Consider the following 22,896-nt stretch of genomic DNA (forward strand, 5'->3'; position numbering starts at 1 on the left):
ATTTTTAAATCATCATTACTTCCATTGACCCAATGCAAACACATCATCATTGAGCTATTATTCTTAGTACACAATGTTAAATACATCTCAAAAACTATACGCGTTTGAAAATTTATCGATACGTCAATATTTTCAGAAAAATAAATTATTCGTTAAACAATTTACAGTAGAAATGAAGTGTTATCATAATATTATTATTTTGGAAATAAGATATGATATTCTTGGTGAATCGATAAAAAAAAGTTTTTTTTATGTTATATGTATAAGTAAAATATTTATAAGCAAATTTGAAGTAACCCATGGGGGGTTAAGTGAAATAACCCATGAATATTAAATTGTTAAGTAATCGGTGCTATATTATGCGTTTTGTGTCGAAAAGTTATAATAGCATCCTATTCACGAGATCATCTGTAGTAAATATTTTAATTTTGTGTGTATAATATGTATTTCACCTTACAAACACGATATAATAATGATACCTAATACGATTGACGATGTATAGCTAGTGCGGGCACATCAATCGCAGCCGAATATAATCAAAACACTATATAATTTATTATATTATTAATTATTTATTATTTATTGGATGTGGGTATGATTTGAAACGTTATATGGGTGATGATGTGATCGAACGAACGAAAAACGAAAGGTGCAGGTGTTCATAACTATTGAAAAGCGTTTAATCGAACGGAAATTGCGATATCGATTAATCGAAATCGTCTGGCAAAAAAAAAAAATTCATAAGTACCTATACCTATATACTATAACGTGCGTACCGGGTACCGAACGTCGATCACGCGTCTATACATATATAGTACCTATAGGTATTAAAAATTTATATTATAACTAAGTATATAAAAAGTGTATATTATTATAATATATTTATGCTAGTCTCGACGTATCGTATATAGGTATTTGCGCGTTCATTACGACTTACGACGTTGTTTTAGATGTCATCGACAAGTGCAGTGTATTATAGTGTAATAACAATTCGAACGCGTTAATGTTATGCACGTACGAGTGTAATATTTATTATATATAAATACTAAATATACATAGTTTATTATGCAAAAAAAATTTACCGTACATGTAATTAGAAAACTTGCACAAAAAACAAGACGTTCGATAAAATATAATATTATGTGCGATATGTATTTTACATATAATGTCCTCTCTTAAACCGGCACACTGCAAATTACAAATTATAAATTTAATGTATTATCGCTACTGTTTTATAATAACATATTATTCGTCATCGCGAGGAATCGAATTTGGGGGACTTGGGATGTCTTGAGGCTCCTTAAAAGTCCTTCAATTCCTAACGAATAAAAATTAATATATGGGTAGACGATGTCCTACATATGCCTATGTAAAAGCAATTAAAAGAAAACATTATATCCAACAGCAACACTTTTAATACAGTTTTATTAAAATTTAATTAAATTAGATATATATTACATTAATTTGTACATTTAATTTTTTTTTTTTTTTTTATAAATTTTTATTATTAATAAAAGCTATAAATATTGACATCTAGAAATGGTCCGATTTAAAAATACAATACGAAATTTGGACGGTGAACGACAATATGTTTAACTTAAAAAACGTCTACATTGCATATACTTGTATTCTAGATGTAATGGAGGTTTTTAATTTCCTATACCAATCATTTATTGATGCAAGATCTTTATGTGACCAACTTTGAGCCTATTTAATTTGAATTCTTTTTTAATATTTAAACTCATTTAGTCTGTCCAGAGTTCGACGAAGTATTTTATTTATATTTATTATTGATTTGTTTTAATTATTATTGTAGTTATTATTATTAATATATTATTATGCAATACTAATATAATTATAGTAGTAGATAAATTACTAGTTTCCATATGCCATATTAATTTTTTTTTTTTAAATAATTATTATTCTTCTTTGAGAATATAAGTTAATAGTAATATTATTATTAAAATTTGTTTTAAAATAAATATAGAATACTATATAGTAAAATTGTATAATATAGTGAAACTAATAACATCAGATGAGACGAATTATATTGGAAGGTAAAGTGTCTATATTAATTATTAAACGTCAAATTTTTATTTCCTCGTTCAAAGTTTAATACACTACACTATAACAGTTAGGTAAAAAAAAAATATATATATATAGTAAAAACCAATTTTTTTTTTTGATCTAATAAGAATATTCATAACGTGGTCATTAATAAAAGTTATGCAAATCATTTTCTGAATGATACGCGAGTGAGTAAGTATATACGATCTATGAATTAAATCAAAATAATTACAAAATATTGAACAATCGGTAATTGCTTTTTGTCTTAGTCAACAATTTTCAGGTTAACGTGCGTATTTTTATGCATACATAATATACCATACATCATACATCATACGAACCGTCTTTCGTAACAAATAAACCGTCAAAAATCTTTTTTTTTTAATCTTATTTGTTGTATATATCGAACATAAATTATAATTATACGATAAACTACGCAAAAATTACGAATGTTTAGCAAGTAAAATTATATATACATAAATACAGGTAAATCTCATTGTTTTATATAATATTTTTAATAACGTATTCATAATATGTAAGCTTGTTAATAATTTACTATTTATTTAGTTATATTAAAAAGATATTTAAATAAAAATATATTACAAAAAAAAGATTAGTTTTTTTTCGGAAAAGTTTGGCGGAGAAGTAATAAATTTAGATAAAAAACAAAAAAAGTGTAGTAGCACGTGTGTACGGGCTCGGTACGAACAACAATTTATAAACCGTATGCCCGATTACCTAAAAATAATTCGCGCATACCGCATTGTGCCACAAATTTACAAATAACTGTGGTGAACTCGTGAATCACAGACTGCAGGCCAGCTGCCTCTTATTTTAAATAATTAAACACATGGAACACAAAAGGATATTAAACAAATACAAATGCAAGTGACGATTAGCGTTCACTGTTAAAGAAAAATAAAAATCCTGTGAAGTAGCTGGTTTTGAGGGTACCGCGTCATTGAATAGGTCACATGTAATATACGTCGTAGATTGAACCAATTTTTTTCCTAAAACAAATTAAACATAGATGTGCGCAGACATTCAAATTCTAGATTTTCTATGAAATCAGGCTCATAATTTCACTTGTATTAAAATTGTATTGGTTAAGTTTAGATAAGGTTTTATTGAATAAGATGAATTTTTCAAAAACCCAGATTTGTTTTTAGATTTTTCGACTTCAATATTAATAGTACGATGGAAATTTTTCATAATATGTTGCAGTGATAAAAATTAAAATTTGAAATCACAGTTGCCCATACACAACCAGATAAATTTTCTACCAAAAACCCCGCACGAAATTGGAAATTAAACAGCGGCGATCAACAAATTCACCGCGTGTCCACAGACTGTGCAGGTCCACCGCAGTGACCTGATTTCGAGAACATATTATGATCTGCATCGGTATACGACGGCACAGCAATAGTGGCATGTGCATCATAATATTATATACCTATACGTACGGCGGTCCACCCTTATATGTATCAGTAACGCAGTGTGTCAATGTGGGGAGAAGACGCTAAAATGTGGGACAGTATATATATATATATATATATATACTATATAACACGACCTATAAAGTCGGGATTGGGGTGTCGGCGGTGATGTCGACGAACAGCAAGTGAAGGGGGCGGGAACCACGTTTGCCCTACATTCGCATTTCACGCGCGTACATATACATGTCATCCGATCATCGCGTATTGGTCGTTGGTACCATATATACTACGTGGGTGTGTGTATGTGACTCGGACGGATCGTAAATCGGTTTTAACCGGAGCCGCAAATGCGCGCGAATTTGAATTTCATTTCCACCCCCGCTGCCGCAGTGCTATAAGACGCGCGTCGTAAGGAAGGTCGCGGGAAGGTGAGAGGAGCAGCGATGTCGATGGCTGACGGAACTGATGATAATAATATATATATATAAGTGTGTGTATGTATGTGCATGTATGTATATATATATATATATGTATATACACACACGCGCGCGCGCGCGTACACTATATATATATATATAGGTACATCGTATACTGCAGACGGCGGACGAGAACCCGGAAAATCCGGAAGTGATTGCGCTCTCGGGTGGATTTTTTCAGTTTTACGTTTTTACCTATACATATATTTTTATTTTTACGTAGTAATTGCGTTTTCCTGCCGCCACAGCTGCTGCAGAGAGTGCCGATCGTCAGACGCTCTCTCTACAGCCTCAATCACCCTTACCGGCCTAACCCTTCCTCCGCCGAAACGTTGCCGAGTCGTGAAGAGTTGGTGGGGGTATATTACACGTCCACCCTTGTCGACCGCGCACTCGGCCGTGTGCGCCCCGCCGAACGGAAGCAATTTTCGCTGTGCGCACCGAAACTAAAGGCCTAAAAGTTAATTGTGCGCCGCTGCCGCAATCCTTCCACGCACCTGCACGCGCCGTATGCACCTCGTCGTCTACTTTTCCCGCCCGACTTCTTCTCGTCCTTCGCTTCTCTTTCTCTTTTATCTACTCCTCTTGCTGCACTTCCTCCTATATACACTCATATACTTCTCCTCTTCCTCAGCTACAGCAAACACACCTCTCCCATCACGATAATATATACATATATATACGGGTATAGGTATGCGTTAGCACTTTGAGGGAAATTGTCTATTTGCGCGTCGCTATCGAATTTTCGTTTTTTTCTCCTTGCAACCCCTCCACCGCCCTTGAGATTACGAGAGCTGCTCGTTTCGTCATCCCGTGTACACACAGATACCATACCACTGCGTAAATATTACACGCACCGCACGAGTAACGAACGCTTGAAACATTAATATCACAAATTTGAAACGAATTTTAAAATTCGTCGTAAAATACACTAGCCTATATGTTATCTAAAACGATATTTATGTATAGGTACACGCAGTTATGATAACGAATGGCTTATAGTACTGACTACTGACATCATTTGCTTTATGTTTATATATATTGTCGTTTAACATTTTTTTTTAAGCTTTTGTCGGCTTCTAAATTAATTCTTATTATACGCTTTGGATATTAATCTTTTGTCGTTTAACAATAGATTTATTCAAAACTTGATTACTGCAGTTTTTACTATAATACTTATAACTTATAAGGGTTATATTTTTAAATATTCAGATTTGTTTATTAATAAAGGAGTGTCCAGTGGCGATACAAACTTCTTTTTTTTGTAATGAGAACTACCTTAATTTTCTGTTATGCACAGATGATTGTTTATTTAGATATATCTTATTACAGTAATAATTTTCCATTAAATAGGTATTAATTAATACCGTTATTATAAAATACTTTCTCATTATTTTAATATTTATATATTGAACTATTCTATCATGATATTATTTTATACGTATAATGGATCTTAGATATGTAGCTATAACAGTAGTGGTTATACAAGACTACAGTTTCCATTTAAAAAAAATATACATAATATTTTGGTGAAATACCTGTACACACTATATTGAAGCTATCCGAATTCGATTTGTGTTTTTACCACGAAAACCTTATGAGAAAACACTGTAGTGGATAGACCTCAACATTTTGTGAGAAATTATACGATTGTACTGTCTCCCCTGTATGTAGCTGATCCACACATTCGATATACATAATATCATGTGTGCGCCGCACTACAAGCATGCTACAGGTATACAATTTCGTATATTAGTCTCGTACACGCACATTTTTCGGTACCCATGTGCGAACCGCAATAATAAAACATAGTCACATAGACGAATAGGTACGACATACTATTATATATATTGTACTATTTTACTTTCCCAAACCTGTTTTATATACGTTCTGACTGTATATAGGTTTACCCTTGTATATAATATAATATTATTATAACATCGTCGTGTTACGTGGACATATTGTGTTCAATACTTACATATTATTATTTATTTGTCTACGGAGTAATCCATATTTAACTGAAAATAATTATTATCAAAGTTAGGTTTCGAGATTAATTATTTTCAAATATTTGACTAAAATACCAAAATAAATCTATACTTTTATCATTGTTTTATCATGAATATTTTTAGGTTTTACATTTTGTTATGAGACGTGTATACACTGTACAGTTTTGATTTGATGTATAATCGGAAGCAGTGAATATATTTCTAAAATTGTGTTAATGCATTAATACTATCAAACATTAAATGAATATAGGTTTCGGTTAATTAACATTTAACGTTAAAAATTTTAAATATTAACGCGTAGTAACAGCGGACCGCCAATTCAACCGGATGCGTAATCCCTTGGTATATTTTATTCCGATGTATAGAATCTAAAATATTTTTCATAAATAACCGTGCTATGTGAAAAAATATTATAGATATATAAATATATTGTAAAAATGTAGCGTTTAAACTCTTTGTTCTGTATAAATATTTATTTTTAAAAATTTCAAAAACCTCAATCGGAAAATTACTGTAACCGGTTAAACGTTAAACGGACCACCCCGTACACTATGTATATTGTCTGTGTACACGACTTGGTGTGCATATACCTACGTGCACGCGTTATAGTTGATTGAGATCGGATATCATCGGGAGAAGAGTGTGTCACTTGAACGTATCTGTTTGATTTACAATCCGCTGAACACAATATCACGACAGCGCGTTCAAAGCTCTCGCGGTTACTCGTAGAGGTAGGTACTATATAGGCACATTATAATATTATATACCTATATAATTTATAAGCCATCACGGTTGTCTCGTTCATGTAATAATATCATCATGTATGCATAATGGTATATGTACTGTATACCTACATGCAGTGTTGAATGTGGTAAATAGGCACAATCACTGAATCGCAACGGTATATATATTTTGAACGCTTTAAAAATATTTTGTCGAACGACAAATAGCTACCCAGGTAATCAATATGCGTTTTGCGTGTGTAGCGCAGATGACTTCAAACACAAATCATGTCGCTTTAAGAATATACGCAGGTTTATTGTGTTTTACGATTGTACTTTAATGTTCAACATTTAATTATTTTAAGTTGGAGACCAACACAGTTTTTTCATGATTTACTAATAAAATAAAATATTATTTTTTTTTCTATTAAATTACAATGAATTTGTGTTCTATTTTTATAACTATTATTAGCTTTTCAAGTGTAGGTTAGGGTGTATATTTTGATTATCATTGATTACATTTTGTTTTTTGTTTTTAGAGATTATAAGCATATCATATTTCATTTTTTTTTTTTACAAATTCGGACTCTACTTAATAGATTATAAAAAATAATAGGTGTACGAATATAGAGTTAACGGGTCAATGAAATGACAACAACGAATATTTATTTTCACAAATAAAAAAAAAACTTTCTTTTTTTTAAACGTTTTAAATATGATTTCGACTTCGTTGATCATTAGATATTTACATTTTATACATTTAAATTATTTCAAAAATATATTAATTATTAATTTTTTCGTTATTCCTCGAGCTTAGCCAGTGCGCGGATCTGTGATTTAAGTAAAGTATGTTAAGTGATTGAGCTCATTTACACATTGAAGATAGTGTGATACTACATATCATAACATGTTTTATTGTTTGGTCCAACCAACTGATATTGCACATTAAAGATTCTTCTTTTGCCAATATGAATCTGTATCTTTAATTTGTGAAATTATGTGTATAACTAACATAATATATACAATTCATAGTCTATTCAATATCTTTAATTTGCTTGTTATTATCTACATATTATATGTTGCGATATTATAATTAATGATGTTATTGTAATTTACAGTAATAGTTATATTTTGAAACTGGACGCATCAAACATTATTTTTTATTCAATAGGCACGTGGTTAGCACGCCATAGTTTTATGTAATTTTTTTTTCTGTTTTGAACTACATTAGACATTAGTTATAAGCATTTGAAAAACTTTCAACTTTTAGGTGAAAAAATAAACTCATATTTTAATTGTATTTGAATATGCATGCAAGATACATAATTTAACAAAATGTTTAAATTCATTATTTTAAAATTAAATTATAATTTATAATAGTTTATTGAACGGACGAACAGTAGGTACTTGTTTATAAAATTAAAGACAATATTACCAAAAGGTATATTTTATTACTTTGTAATAAATGTGTATAAAACATATTTTAAAACCTTATTATAAAATAATAGAACAAAAAACCTCTTAGGTTTTATGACTAACATATTCATCAAAATTAATAAAATTGATTTTTTGTTGTAAAAATGTACATGAATACCAGAACACGGTGTTGAGTATGAAACTATGAAACATGAATATAGATAGACGATAAAATAAAATAACTTTTAATTAGTATTCATTTAGAAGGTATATCTACTTTAAACACTCACGACTCCATACTATATTATTGCACGTTGATGCTGATCTGCAGCCATTCACGTTACTCCTTTCCCTCTTTCAACTACAACTAAAACACTAAAACTTGAGTAGTTGGGTGCCAAACTGCCAAGCATCACTCGTCGCTCGTAGTTCGTAAGTGGTATATGCACTTTGTACTTTAATATATATTTAAATTAAATATTAATATAAATTATAATGTAACATTGTAACTTAAGTCAAATATTTTTTTGGCATTTGATGGATAAAAATATATCAAACTGACAAACACTGTACGAATTTTATGGGTTAACACTAAAAATGTCATAAATTATATATTAGTTATAATTATTTTCCACAACACAATATCAGATGCGCGCGTGCGTTTTCGAAATATTTTACGAATATTTAATTAATAAAAATTCGTAGAATGGTAAACATTATAATTCGTTAATCGGTTTAACGTGAGTATATATTTTCTATCATGATTATTATTTTAAGCATCATTAATATTATATGTATATATTTTTTAACACGTGTGTAGTGTGTACCTGGTATCCACTGGACACCGACAGGTTGCTAAACGCGCGTGATGGGTCTATATAATAGCCGTTCAAAATTTTTACGATAAATTTGTATGATCGCGTCCGATTTTTTTGTCCGTCCTGAATACAATTTAATCAAATAAAATATTATTCAGCCGCATAAATTATTCCAGCTACACGCGAAATTCGTATAGAGAAAATAGTTTAATGGTTTTATTTTTTCCCAGAGGAAACAAATTCAACTCAGTTTTGTATTCTGTAATAAATAAATTATACCTCTACAGTATAATAATATAATATATATATATATATTAGGCACTATTAAATTTTAATGCACATAGTCCATATTTTGTGTCTTGCAACATGTGGATTTCGTAGGTGTTTATACTATTTTGAGAACAGACGACTAAATAATAATGTATAATAATTGCGATAGAATAAAAACATATTGCTCATTGTCAACAATGTATATAAACGAAGTGAAAATGTTAACCGAGACGACGTAATACTATATGTAATATTATGTCTATAGTTTATACATATCTATATTATCTATATATCACGCAGATATCATGTCCAATGTGATCGTATTTCTCGTTTTCTTTTTTTTTTTGTATGAATTTGTTTTCAAATGTATGACGATTTGCTTATATAAATAGTCTCGAAAAAGTTAATTTCTTTTTTTTACTTTGGTAACCACTAACTATAGGCATTTAATTTCCAATGAATGTGACGATTTAACTAATTAAAAAGTACCTACCTATCCATAGTATAATGATTTAGATTATTCCGGGCAGTTAAAAAAAAAAAAAAAAAAAAAATAACAATATGCATTAAGTTAAGGTTAACAATATGATTTTAGGTATTTTAAAGTAAGTACGTTTATAACTTTTTGTTTTTTTAATTTTTATAACAAAAAGGTATGTTACAGTTTTATTTACACCTTACACGCTTCTTTAATTATATATAATATATATACCTTGGTTATTAATTATAAATTACAATTGACTTGCACATATTTGTAAATAATGTAAATTATAAATAACTTAAAAATATGATGTTATATTATTTATACTGTATTTATGTATCTAAAAATTTGAACTTAAAAATCTTAAGTTAAGATTTGTTCACAACCCCCCCCCACCACGAACGTATATTTTTAATATTTTTAAATGTCTGTGTGCCTGTAGACCGCGTTTATCGTATTACTGTTGCAGTGTGATAACAGCTCAGCTGTTATCCATCTGATACTGAACGACGAGCATGGCCATTCGTCAAATGCCAATGTATTTACTATTTTGAGTATATTCTTCATACCACGATTCGAGACAGCCGACAGCCTCAATGCCTTACACGTGCTCATAGGTACCTAAAGAGCTAAGACTGCTAAGAGCAACTGAAGACCTAATAGGTATGAAATGTTTTTATTTTACATGTCCAGACTCCAATGTATGAGCTTGGATTAAGGTTTTCCTTCTTGTATTTCTGTATTTTTAACTTTTTTGAGTTGATACGCAAACTTGACGTTTACTTGTATTTTCTACTTTCACTTTTGTTGCAGCATCGTTTTTTATTATTTCTATCTACAGACGATGGAACACCCGCATGCAAGAAGTCATCTATTCGTCTGCCTTTAATCCACGTCCAGTGAAATGTTATGTTGTCCGGTAACTATTGTTCGAGCAACAGCCAATATTATGTATTAATGTTTTTTTCTCTAATTCAGGATGTTCCTTGCGTTTACCGGATACTGTTGTGATTTTGTGTTGTTCTTGTTCAACGTCTTAGAATACTTCATGTTGAATAATTTAACCGACAGCAGCTTTGGCTGATTAGTCAAATGCACATGGGACCTGTACTTTTTATTGTATTAATAAGGTTTTAATATCCAAGTTTTCATGTATATTTTGGGTGAGATTAAATCCGTCATTAAATACAGTCATATGTGAGTATTTGTCAACCATTTGTGTTATATTTATTAGGTAGTACTGTTGTAAATTAACTAAAGAAAATTATTTATTGTTATAATGTTAGCCTACTAACAGTTCTAACACAACTAGTATTTTTATATAATAATATTTAACTGTTTTTTCAGTGACATTATTTTTCAATATTGAAAACACTTACCACCCTTACAACAAAATTTGCAGTGTACTATACAAGGTTCAACCGTTAAGTTTCTTAAAAATATCACTACAAGTATGTATGCATAGTGGGTACCTGCATAATATAATATTAATATCAGCAATAATAATGATTCAGAAAATACCTACATTTCCTAGAGAGTGTTTAAAATGCATTGCCAACGATTGTCATGCACCATTCATTAGTGCAACATTGTTATGGTTTATTAAGAATTTTCATAATTATAAACATTGTTTATGAATTATGTAGGTATATTATTTAAACTGTGATACACAGTCATAAAACTCATTAAAAAACATTAATTTTTAAAGATTAACAATATTCCCTTGATACCATCATAATAAAAAACCTACAGAATTTGAATTGTTCAATACTTAAAAAACTACTTAAAGTTCATTACTTAACCCTTGTGATATATAACAGGGATTATCTATATTTTTAAAAAATGTATGCAGTAGGTACCTATAACTATAAATCATACATTGTATGGTTTATACAATTATGCCTTTAACACCTTTAAATACCTCGTAAAGATTTTAATAGTTATCAGTTATTGTGTAAAAAACTAAATTAAATTAATTATATCTGGCTTGAAATAAGAAAATATATACCTCTGCTTTACAACAATTACACACAATTTTTAGTGTATACTATGAAAAATTATTAAAAATGTATACTGTTTGCAAACTAATTAAACATTCCGCATTATTATGTTCAGATCAGAATCTGCCTTAAAATATTGTATCTGAATTGTTGATTTATTTTATTTTTAGTTGATGTTGATATTACTGATTGGAATTGTTAATCATCTCAAATGATTGCTATTCACTGTAGGTTATTGCTAATATAATATATTGAATCACAGTATAAATTCTTGTAAACTTTAAGCATTCAATTTTACTTTATATACTTACATAGTAATTTTACTTGTCTTTTGACTGATCCAGTATAAATCATATTATTTGAAACTTTCTGTTATTAAGTATATTGTTATAATTACAATATACAATTACATTGTCAAAATATCTACATATTTTTATTTTAGTAGCGTATACAGGATATATATATATCCCTAAAAACTAGCTAATTTTCATAAAAAAAAAATTGATAACTTAAGATAATCATATTTTCTATTATCGGTATAATGTGTAAAGTATATATATATGTATAATAAAATAGGTCATAGGGGGTCCATATCCCGCCCTGTGTCTATGTCCATGTTCTAATTCAAAAATAATAATAATTATAATATTAACTAACACATCATTTGATAATACATTGATATTTATTTATAATAAATAAATTACAGTAATATATTATAATATAAAGTTTTAATTATTATTATTATGTAATATAAAAACATTTTAGTCAATAATTAGTTCAATTTACTGTGTATTACTTGCATATAAAAATTTAAATAACTTACTGTAATAATATACTTACTCAATTGTTTTTCTTGTGCAATGTTTTATCATTGAATTAAAATTTAACTCATCATTTACAACAATCTGTTCAATAACAACATCTATATTCTATTACAGTAGAATGATAGAATAAGCTATTTCCCAGGTACTTCACATCATAAATTATACTAGAAAAGTTTGAAATAAATCAATTTAAAATAAACAATTTTTTTTTCAATTTTTGAAAATATTTGTTCATACTAAATACGATGAAGCAAAAAAGTTATGACTATTGTACTTACTTTTTAACGTTAAACTTATATAACCTATTGTATATCATAATTTTAACTTTTGATAAATTGATATTTTTTAAAATGGAAATCCATATAACCCCTTTCTCACCACTATTCAAGTGCTTTACTATTTACACTTGAACATATTATTGAAACTATCATGATTATTGAAAATATAAATGTATTAATTAAATATTGCTTTTTGTAATTTATTTTTCTCAAAGTTTAACAGTAGGTTGGCCAAATTTTTTCCTAAAACAAATATATATTATAATTATATTTTATTTAATATTATGTATTATTGATCAGTTATTATTTTATAAGTCAATACCATTGTTATGTAGCAATAGTTATTGAAAACTAAAAAGTTGTTTGATATATTAAGTAAATCATAATAAAATATGTATACTCTAATGATATTTTACACCCAGTGGCATGTCCAGCACAAACTAATTGGGTAGGCCCGTTTTATTCTGTAGTGTATAGTGTGTTTATAATTATAACTATTAGGGAAGATTAATTATCATATGGAACGTGGTATGATAATAATATTCAATAATAATAATTAGTAACAACATTTTTATTTGTGATAAAAAAAACCCACAGTTTAAAAGTCAAATAAAAATTGGGCCCGGCCTAGTGGTGTAAACACACCATTGTTCACACCATTACAACATTATACAGAAATCAATTGGAAATTATGTTTGTGATACAAATAACTTAAAATTAATCTAGATACTAAAAATTTCATAATATGTAGTAAATATTAATATACAAGATTAAGTCAAATTTCTATGAATAATTTTTTTAACGAAATATAAATTATTATTTTTACATTGCTTTAAGAATAACTTATATTCAATTTTTAAGTTTTCTTCTTATAAACAAAAAGTATTTGATTCATTTTAAATAACACATTGTTTAGTAATGACTTGCTGATCTTAATTATCACTAAAGTAAACCGCTAGATGGCGTTATCATATACGATTTTCTTTTTATGGAAATATAATTTTTATGTTAAATAACTTTTCTTAACATTCCGTTAAATTTATAATCTATATTTAAACTATAGAGTACGCTTTACATGTTATTTTTATCTATTTCTTGTTAGCATTATTTTATTCTATTTTTAACTGTAGAGGTAGACAATAGACAGTTATAGACAATGTATAAATCAGCAGGTAATATGAAGTAACATACTACTGACACTGCATGCTCTCAATATTCTCCACATTTAGTTTTCAACAGCTTAGTAGTAGTTAGGCATTATTTTTAAATTTAAACTTTTATCTATTTACTGTATTTTTTAAAACTCCATACCTTCTGTGTTATGTCAAATTGTGAAAGTTATATTAGGTATTTAGGGCCATACGAAATAGGTAATAATAATAATTATTATTATTATTATTATAATCTTAATGATTTCATCACTTGTAGATATCTAATCAAATGTCATATATAAATTACTGTCAAGAAAGAAAAAAAGTACCTTAACAATAGTAATAGTGTTGTAAAATGGACAATGGTTATTAATTTTATAATTTAACATTTAGAAATCGATTTTTAAACTAAGTACATCTAAGCGTTTCTCGATGTACACCTGTAAATATACCTACATACTTAATTTTCTAAAGCTTAACTTGAGGTATTTATCTGCTAATAAAATAGGCTAAAATACTGAACACTGCACTAAGCTTTTTTTGTGTTCATTTATGTATTAAATTATAGTATTTATTACTTATTAAATATTAGGTATATATTTCGTCCAGTTTATTAATAAATTTTATTACAATAACATTCGGTTTATACTAGGTAGTAAACATTAATATTTTTACAAATTGTTAATTGTAATACCTACTACTTATACTAGTTAATAAAGGATAATTTCGACAATTATTTAAATTAGTATAGATAGATATAAAAAGTATAAACATTATTTTAAGTGGCTGCAATTGCAAATTAATAACATTCATTGAGAGGTCGGCCAAACGATGCTATTGATCCAAGACACGTAATTGGACACCTTCGTATAGACGCCAGGAACATTAGGTTCACCACACAGTCTCCCGAACGACGTAATACCAACTTGCGTGTACATACACTCAAATTCAGGATGTGCAATCTGTAACGGTCCACCTGAATCGCCCTAAATAGGTACATCATACATAGAATATTTACAAAATCAATAACATCAACATTTTAAAATGTTCGTAGGTTCAAATAGGGTTTGATTTGGATGGAATGTAAAGTAGGTAATCTAAACTTTTGCGAATAAAAAAGAAGCGCTATATTGATGACAAAATAATGTTACCGATATGCAAACGCCCAAAAAGAATGATCATATATTTTCGTGGTGTAGATAACGTCAAATTGATAATCAGTTACACTATGTACAATATTATAAAATTTGACATTAAATTTTTAGAGTACCTATGAAAAACCGTGGTACTTACATATACATTTTGAAAAAATAAATTTACGATAGTTACCTATCGTGTAGGTATCTATAGTCTAGTATAGGTACTTAGTAGTTTGTACCTAAATATCGACTACTATTTCAATCTAAATAGTTAAATTTAATAACTATAATAAATTATAGATTTAATATTTACTATAAAATAGGTACGTATTCATAGCTATTAAAATTATATTCTCATACTTGACAGGTATCTTTTCCACCTTCCATTTTTCCGGCGCAAATTTGACTGCTTGGATTTATTCCAAATTCCAAATTTGGACTCGCAGAAGACGAATAGCTACGATTGCATTCATTTTGTTCCACAAAATCTAGTGATACTTTCATTAAAACATTACTCGTTTGTCCAGCTAAATAAATAAATAATACAAAATATAATTATTAAATCACTAAATAATTTTAACAAGTCTAAGAATAATGCATGAAACCAATTATATAATATAGAGCAGTAATATCTATTATTTCTGATAAATTTGTGGGATTCCAATTAAAGTTAAGAATTTATAAAAAAAGTGGCATTAGAATCATCTACCTAATAAAAAAATTGATAAGCACAATATAGAAATCATACAATAATCACTAACTGGAACTAAAAAGTAGGTATCTTAATTTTATTATAGATATTTATGTAAAATATATTGATTTAAATATAGCCATATAGGCCTATTAAAAACATTGTTAAATTGTGTCCAGATTATATTATTTGTAACAAATATAGACAAATAGCTAGTATATATGATAATGAATACCTATGTTTTTTTAAATAATTATTAATGATGAATTATTAAGATTTTCACTTAGAAGCTTCTCAACCATGCTAGTACGTAGGTATGTGATCTAATTAACGTCCACAATATATTATTAAATAATATTTGGTTTATCGATTATATCTGTATAGTTATGTGTATCAACAATTTAAAGATGATTTAAAATTGTTTACAAAATGTTCTTAAAGTTATAAAAAGATTATATAAAAACCTGAACTAGTTCTTCCCCAACCAATGGCAATTGCTTGTTTAGTGGTTAATTGTTCATCGGAGTTTATGCAAACCGGTAAGATAAATCGATTAAATTGAACTGGTGTGTTTAATCGGTACAGACCGATGTCGTTGTACATCGACGGAGGCTTGTAATTTGGATGCAAGATGCGCTGGACAATTTCGCGAACTTGAGGGTCGGCATCACCTTCATTGGAACCTATGTCATTGTCACCTAGCAAAGCCCATTTAACTGGACTTCTAAAGTAAGAAACCACATTCACATTGTGTAGTTACAATTCATTTTATAATATATTTATAATTTATATACGTATATTGTATAGGTATCTACGTATATATTTAATAAAAAAAAATAAAAAAATAAAGTAGTAAATTATAGTAGGTAGGTATATATATATATATAGATTATAGGTATATAATACAAACAAAATTTAGTTTTCATTTAAAGAACGAATACAATCATGTCGATTTTCAGTAATAACAAGAACTTACTTTTTTCCAATTTCAGAACAATGAGCTGCTGAAAGCACATAACGATCACTAATCAACGATCCACCACAGGACCATTCAACATTTTTAATTTTCTTTCCAAATCCTAAAAGAACCTGAATATTTATATCAATTATTATACAAAAATTACACATGTATTCTATTTATTATTGTTTAGAGGCAGCACTACGCTAACTATAGGCATCAAACGTTCGATGGCTCTATGCCTAGGTTCGGTAAAATTTAGATAGATATTCTCTATAAGTACATAGATAGACTTGGAAACAGTAGATATCTAATCTTTTAAGTTAAGGGTAGGTATGTAGCGATAATATTGCCCTAAGTATATATATATAATTATATTTAAAATAACAACCACTTGAAATGGTATTATACAGATGTTAGAAAAATAAAAATATTATCTTACGATGTTTATCAATATTTTTTTTATAAAGTACACAGAACTGTTACAAAAATGAACGACAAGTTTATCGTTACGAGTTTACCACGTCATATTTATTTTGTATCACGGATTAGCGAGAAATTGTATTTTGATAAAATTATTGACTTAAATTTGATTTTACTTTTTTACATTCACGGGTACTTGCCATATGAGGAAATTCCATTACTTCTGCCTTGGTCCCACCAACAATGGTAAGAAGATTTTTGTCGATCTTATTTTTCGTTCGACAACTGCCAGCATCAATAGTTCCACCGCCTTTCGTAGTCAACGAATAGTATTTTCTGCACACTACACGAAATCGTTGGGATTTGATATTCATATGTTATTGTTGATAGTAATAAATAAATAATAATAATATTTCACTCACTTTCGGTGGAATTTCTACTGAGGACATCTTGCGAAGTCGGGCAACACACAATTGGTGTTCGTCCAAGGAACCTGCATATCTTTGGATACACCGAAAGGTTTTCAGCTGCACGAAGGACCACCGGACATTGGTCGATTGGCTTACACGTGTAATCGCCGTTGGTCTTGGTGATCACTTTGCACAGCTCGTCTATAAAGATAAACGATGGAAATAAGACCTATGTAAGTATTTAATTAATTCCGACTTGTGAGTCTCACCGTCGTTCCTGTCCCAAGATTGCGAATGGGCGGTGTACGCGAAAACCAAACACCATACAACAGCGAGTTTCGACATGTCAAAAAACGAAAAAACGGTAACACAAACGACAGATCATACTATATGAGAATCACAAATATATGCGAATGATTTACGGCTATACATATATATATAAAAAAAATAGACAATATTATGCTGTATAATTTATTGCCGTTTTCAATCGAAACGTCAGTTATTCCGAATGGATCTCTCTCTATGAAAAGACCGGTTTGGCTAGTTCATATTATTGTCGGAGAAGTGGTTGATCGCAGGATTTTTCATTATCCTCCTTTGTAATATATTTATTGCTACTATATTGTCATATTATCGTGTTAAACAGAAAATAGTCTTATTACACACACGAAGTCCTTGATTTCTTTATGTGATGCTCTAAGACAACATTTCCGTAGAAATCGCATAACTATAATTGTAATACATAATATATATTATAGAGTAGGTATAATACGTAAGCTGTATACTGAGTTTTTTGACAGTTATTATAATTATTTTGTTCTACTTAAAATAAAAAGATAAACAATTATAGTAGTATAATTATTAATTTATTGCATCTAAAAACGTACCTAGCAATCTAGATATATCAGAATTATTTAAATCGATCTTTTAGTACCGAAAATTAATATCGATGACGAAAATCTATAAGACCTAATACAATTATTGAAAATTTCGTTCTCTATAACTGTACGTTTATATTATTACTTAAAGAGAAAATCTATCTTGGTTTTAAAGTACTTTATTTTGTAAAAAAATACACTGTTATTTTATGTTTTTTGTTGTGTATCTATGAAATGCAATGCGTCAATTCTAAAACGGATTTGATTTTTTTAAAGTGATCCTAGGTAGTTTACAATAATATAGTATCGGGTAAAGAGGAGACATATACACAAAAATGACAATATTCATATCCTTAAGAGATACCACGATTCATCATAAGCATATTTAAAAATATTGTTTTTCAACAATGCCCGATTTTCAAGGGCAAAGTTGGAATAAGTTAACATTTTCCGGGGTCGAACATTATATATACAATGTCCAATTCAATTTGGGCACTGTAAGTTAAATATTGAATACATTAAAAATTACATAAAAAATCTTACAGGGTACTTAAATAATCATAAAAAAACCATCAATAGATGCTTCAAATATTAGGGTTTAAATCTATTAGGTACCTATCTAGTTAGATACATACAATTGAAGAGTTAATATTATTATCTAAAAATGGTTTGACATGATAAAATGAATATTTTTATTATTAAATTATAATTATTTTAGTTAATTATTATTAAAAAAATAATGTTAAGCATATAGAGATAGCATTATTTTACTTAATTTATTACGACATACATCACTACTGTGGCACTTGTAAGTTGACCAGATTTTTTACATTTACACTGGTTAGTCTTACATAATGTATTGCAAGTACACCTATCATACTCTTGAGTCTTGACTACCCAATTAAGAAGTTTTCTTGCTACTTCATCTCTTAAAGAAATGTGTACTGGTGGTAACACATTAGCCTGGATAAACACCTCTTTGCCTATCGTGAATAGCAAGAGTGTTTGCGCAATGTATAGGTACTATGCGATCACTTTGTGGTTAAGATTACGAATCGATTTGTATTATCGGTTACAAGTGTCACATACGAATAAAATATTTAAGTATAGTTTTCTAGTGTTATTGTTATGTATAAATGCCATTCGATATAAATATGTGCTGTGCGCTGTATTTAATTTACTTTGCCCACTTGAATCCGGGCAATGTACGTACAATCCGAGTATTAAAATAATCATTATTACATTGCCCAAAATGTTCGGATTTCCTACTTTGCCCGTAACATATATATAATTTCTTTTAGTTTAATCACAGCGATGAAATATGATTAATACATAAGAATACCATTGAATAATAACTGTATAATTCATATGGATTAATAAATTGAACAAATCATATTATTATAGTTGTATACAAATGTTATTAATATCAAAATCAAAATAAAATACAGTTTATTAATTGTTTGTACTAAAATTAATATATTTTCTAAAATCTAATCAATATAAGAAGGCACGTTGGTATACATGCTTGGATTGTTTCCACAAATTACATTACCATAAGAAGAAATGCCTATCAAATAAAATTGTTTTTTCTTCAACCACATTAACGGACTTTCGGCATCACCCTGAAACATTGAAAATAAAATGTAATAATATATTTTTATTGCATTTATTATCTATGAACTTTACAATTTTTTTAAAATCATTGATTTGACGAATAAAATGATTAAAAAATGTATACAATTAATATATTTATTACGACAGATGTGAATAAATTCGATTGTCTATATACGCGAAAATAAGTAGGAGTAATAATCTAATTTTCAACTTTGAGAGTGATTTTTGGACTAATTGATAAATCTATTTAGTACTTTTACATAGGTAAAACGTTTATAATTTTAGTATTTTTCATAATAACCGGAAAATAACTAAAAAAAATAAATTAAAGAAAAACTAGATATTTTAGTGAAACGCATAAACAAAATTAAAAATTAAAAACTTAAAATTGTCATCAAATTTTTATAATGTTGTTTCACACGTTTCATCAATAAAACGAGATATACACTTTTTATAGATTTCAGTTAACAGTTTAAGTTGTTGCGTATTAAGTAACTTTGCCGTGGACGAATCGGTTTAGGAGTACTTACCTTAAACACCGTGAAAAATGAATAATGAATGTTAGGACCATAGATTGTTAAATAATCATGTGAATGGTTCTGATGAATACTATTTAAAATATAAATAATTAGCGAAATTAAACTGAACAATAGTATAGAATACAGAAGGTACTAAGAGCATATCGTATTATAATAGTCAATACGAAACAAAATTTAAATTATTCAGTTCAATTTTATACCAAATAAAACTAAAAAATATAATTAATCTGTTAACATTTATTGTAATGGTAATTAGTATGATTTGAGAGTTCTGTCTGAAATAAATTTATATTAGTGGTACATATATTTTGTTTCAACACATAGAAGAATAGCAACTGAATACCTTTAAATTTTAAAATGTAGGTACAACGACTAATAATAAGTAATAATAGATAATAAAACTATTTATGTAAATTAGAAATACCTTTTTCGTTCCTTTTCGTACGTGTCCAGTATTAAGGATCGTATTTCTGATTTAGTACATACTAGATGTAAAAACGTGTTACCACTGTAGCAATACGAACCAAATAGAAATTTTAATAATGTAATAATTATTATCATTGTAGGTAACAGGGTACCATTGAGTTTCACTGTGATATTTTTTTCCATCTTCATTCGTCATTGGTTATTCCTGTTTGTTGCTGATTTGTTTTGTCAATAAAACTCAAAATTGATATTTATAACATTATTGGATCGGATTGGTTAAAGGGAGTAATATGAAACCAATTACAGAATCATGTTTAAACTATGTAAATATTACAACGACGTCATTTGCGTCGAAAACACGAGTGTAGGTACAGTGGAAATTTAATATTAATTATATTTTAGAAAAAAAATTTTAATTTATTATTGTTAATGCTTAATGTCAAGATATTTAGTTCTTATATTCGATAAAATTGGTTTTTAATATATCGCCAATTTTCGTATTGTAGCAGAACATTTTTTTTCTGTATATTTTTAAGTTTTGTATAATAAAAAAAAAGCATATTATCGCTCTGAGCTGATTTCTTGTCTATTTAGATTTAATAATAAGTCAACAATGATATCTTTTAGCGTTTTTAAAAGTAATCAGGAAAAAAAAATTAACTCATTAAGATATACCATCTTTAAATAAGTAAAACTGGGATATTTTAATGGTGTAAATATTTGACATTAAATTTGATAATACTTTAGTGAAATTTATCAAGGAAATTAAATTTGAAAAACTTAAAATTTTATTAATGAACTTATATTTAACTTTATGTTTATATTACTGTTTTCTGTATAAGATGTGATGATAATACTTAGACATCATTAACAGTCATTTGTTTTTTTTTCTATATAAGTGTGTTTTAGTTGGTGCAAAACATTTAGAAGTTTATATATTAGATAAATATTACAAAATACCTCAAAAACATAATACTAAAACTATTTTAAAGTTAACAAAAATCTTCAAAATCTTCAACATTTTTTTTTGGTTGGTAATCATAAAAAATTTTAATTGGGAACTATAAGGTTCCTAGAATAATTTTTCACTGTGGGTATTGTATTTACATTTATTAAGAAAAATAATGATCAAAAATTCCCTTTTATTTTATGGGTCTGTTTAATAGGTTTTTTTTTTTGAAATAGATAATTTATGTTTAAATTTAGACATAAAAAGATATTTTATCGGGATGAATAATGAGTTTAGTTAATTTGCTGTAATTTAAAATTATTAGCCATGAGTACTTTTTGTCAAGGCTGGGCAAGTTAACGATTTTTTTTAACTCGTTAAGTTAAGTTATTTTAAAAAAGAATCGAGTTAAATTAAGTTAAAAGTTATTCATATTTTTTTCATTAATTCGTTAAGTTAAAAGTTAATTTTTAAAAAAAAGTAACAATACTTAGATTAAAGTTAAAATTTTCCAATTTGCAAAAATAATAAATTCCAGACACATAATCTTGTTAATTAGATAGTTTTTCCTTACACTCAAGAAAATTACCAGGAAAATTTAAAATGATACATCTTAGTACCAATTAGCTATCAAAAACTGTGTTTTTCTAAAATTAACCTAATTTACATACTTTTGTATAAAATTAACTTGAAATGAACACGTTAATCTAAAAAAAACGTAACTTATTAAGTTAAAAGTTAATTTGAAAAAAAAGTAACGAGTTAATTAACTTAACGTTTTCATTTAATTTTAATTTTTAACTCGTTAATGTCCAGCCTTGTTTTTTGTAGTACCTAATTTGTAAAAATTTGCATTTGACGTATTTCATTATATTTTATTCACATAGAATACTGCATAATTTTTCAAGGAAGCATTTTCAG

The 22,896-nt window shown here is 27.9% G+C and overlaps 1 protein-coding gene and 1 long non-coding RNA gene across 2 annotated transcripts; one reads left to right on the plus strand and one right to left on the minus strand.

The window, feature by feature from the left end:
- Positions 1–10,203: 10,203 nt before the first annotated feature.
- On the plus strand, positions 10,204–11,925 carry LOC113549436. Its single transcript, XR_003404925.1, has 4 exons — positions 10,204–10,358; positions 10,509–10,614; positions 10,674–10,892; positions 11,043–11,925. It is a non-coding gene; the product is annotated as an uncharacterized LOC113549436 (long non-coding RNA).
- A 2,811-nt stretch (positions 11,926–14,736) lies between these two features.
- LOC113550545 (venom protease-like) lies at positions 14,737–17,981 on the minus strand. The gene is made up of 7 exons (XM_026952459.1): positions 17,839–17,981; positions 17,582–17,770; positions 17,360–17,502; positions 16,755–16,867; positions 16,243–16,502; positions 15,448–15,614; positions 14,737–14,934 (listed from the first exon to the last, which is right to left on the minus strand). The coding sequence occupies exons 1-7, from the start codon at positions 17,912–17,914 to the stop codon at positions 14,758–14,760; spliced, it is 1,125 nt and encodes a 374-aa protein (XP_026808260.1). The 5' UTR covers positions 17,915–17,981; the 3' UTR covers positions 14,737–14,757.
- Between the last annotated feature and the right edge of the window lie 4,915 nt (positions 17,982–22,896).

The sequence above is a fragment of the Rhopalosiphum maidis genome, chromosome 4 (genome assembly GCF_003676215.2).
Source record: "Rhopalosiphum maidis isolate BTI-1 chromosome 4, ASM367621v3, whole genome shotgun sequence".
Taxonomy (NCBI): domain Eukaryota; kingdom Metazoa; phylum Arthropoda; class Insecta; order Hemiptera; family Aphididae; genus Rhopalosiphum; species Rhopalosiphum maidis.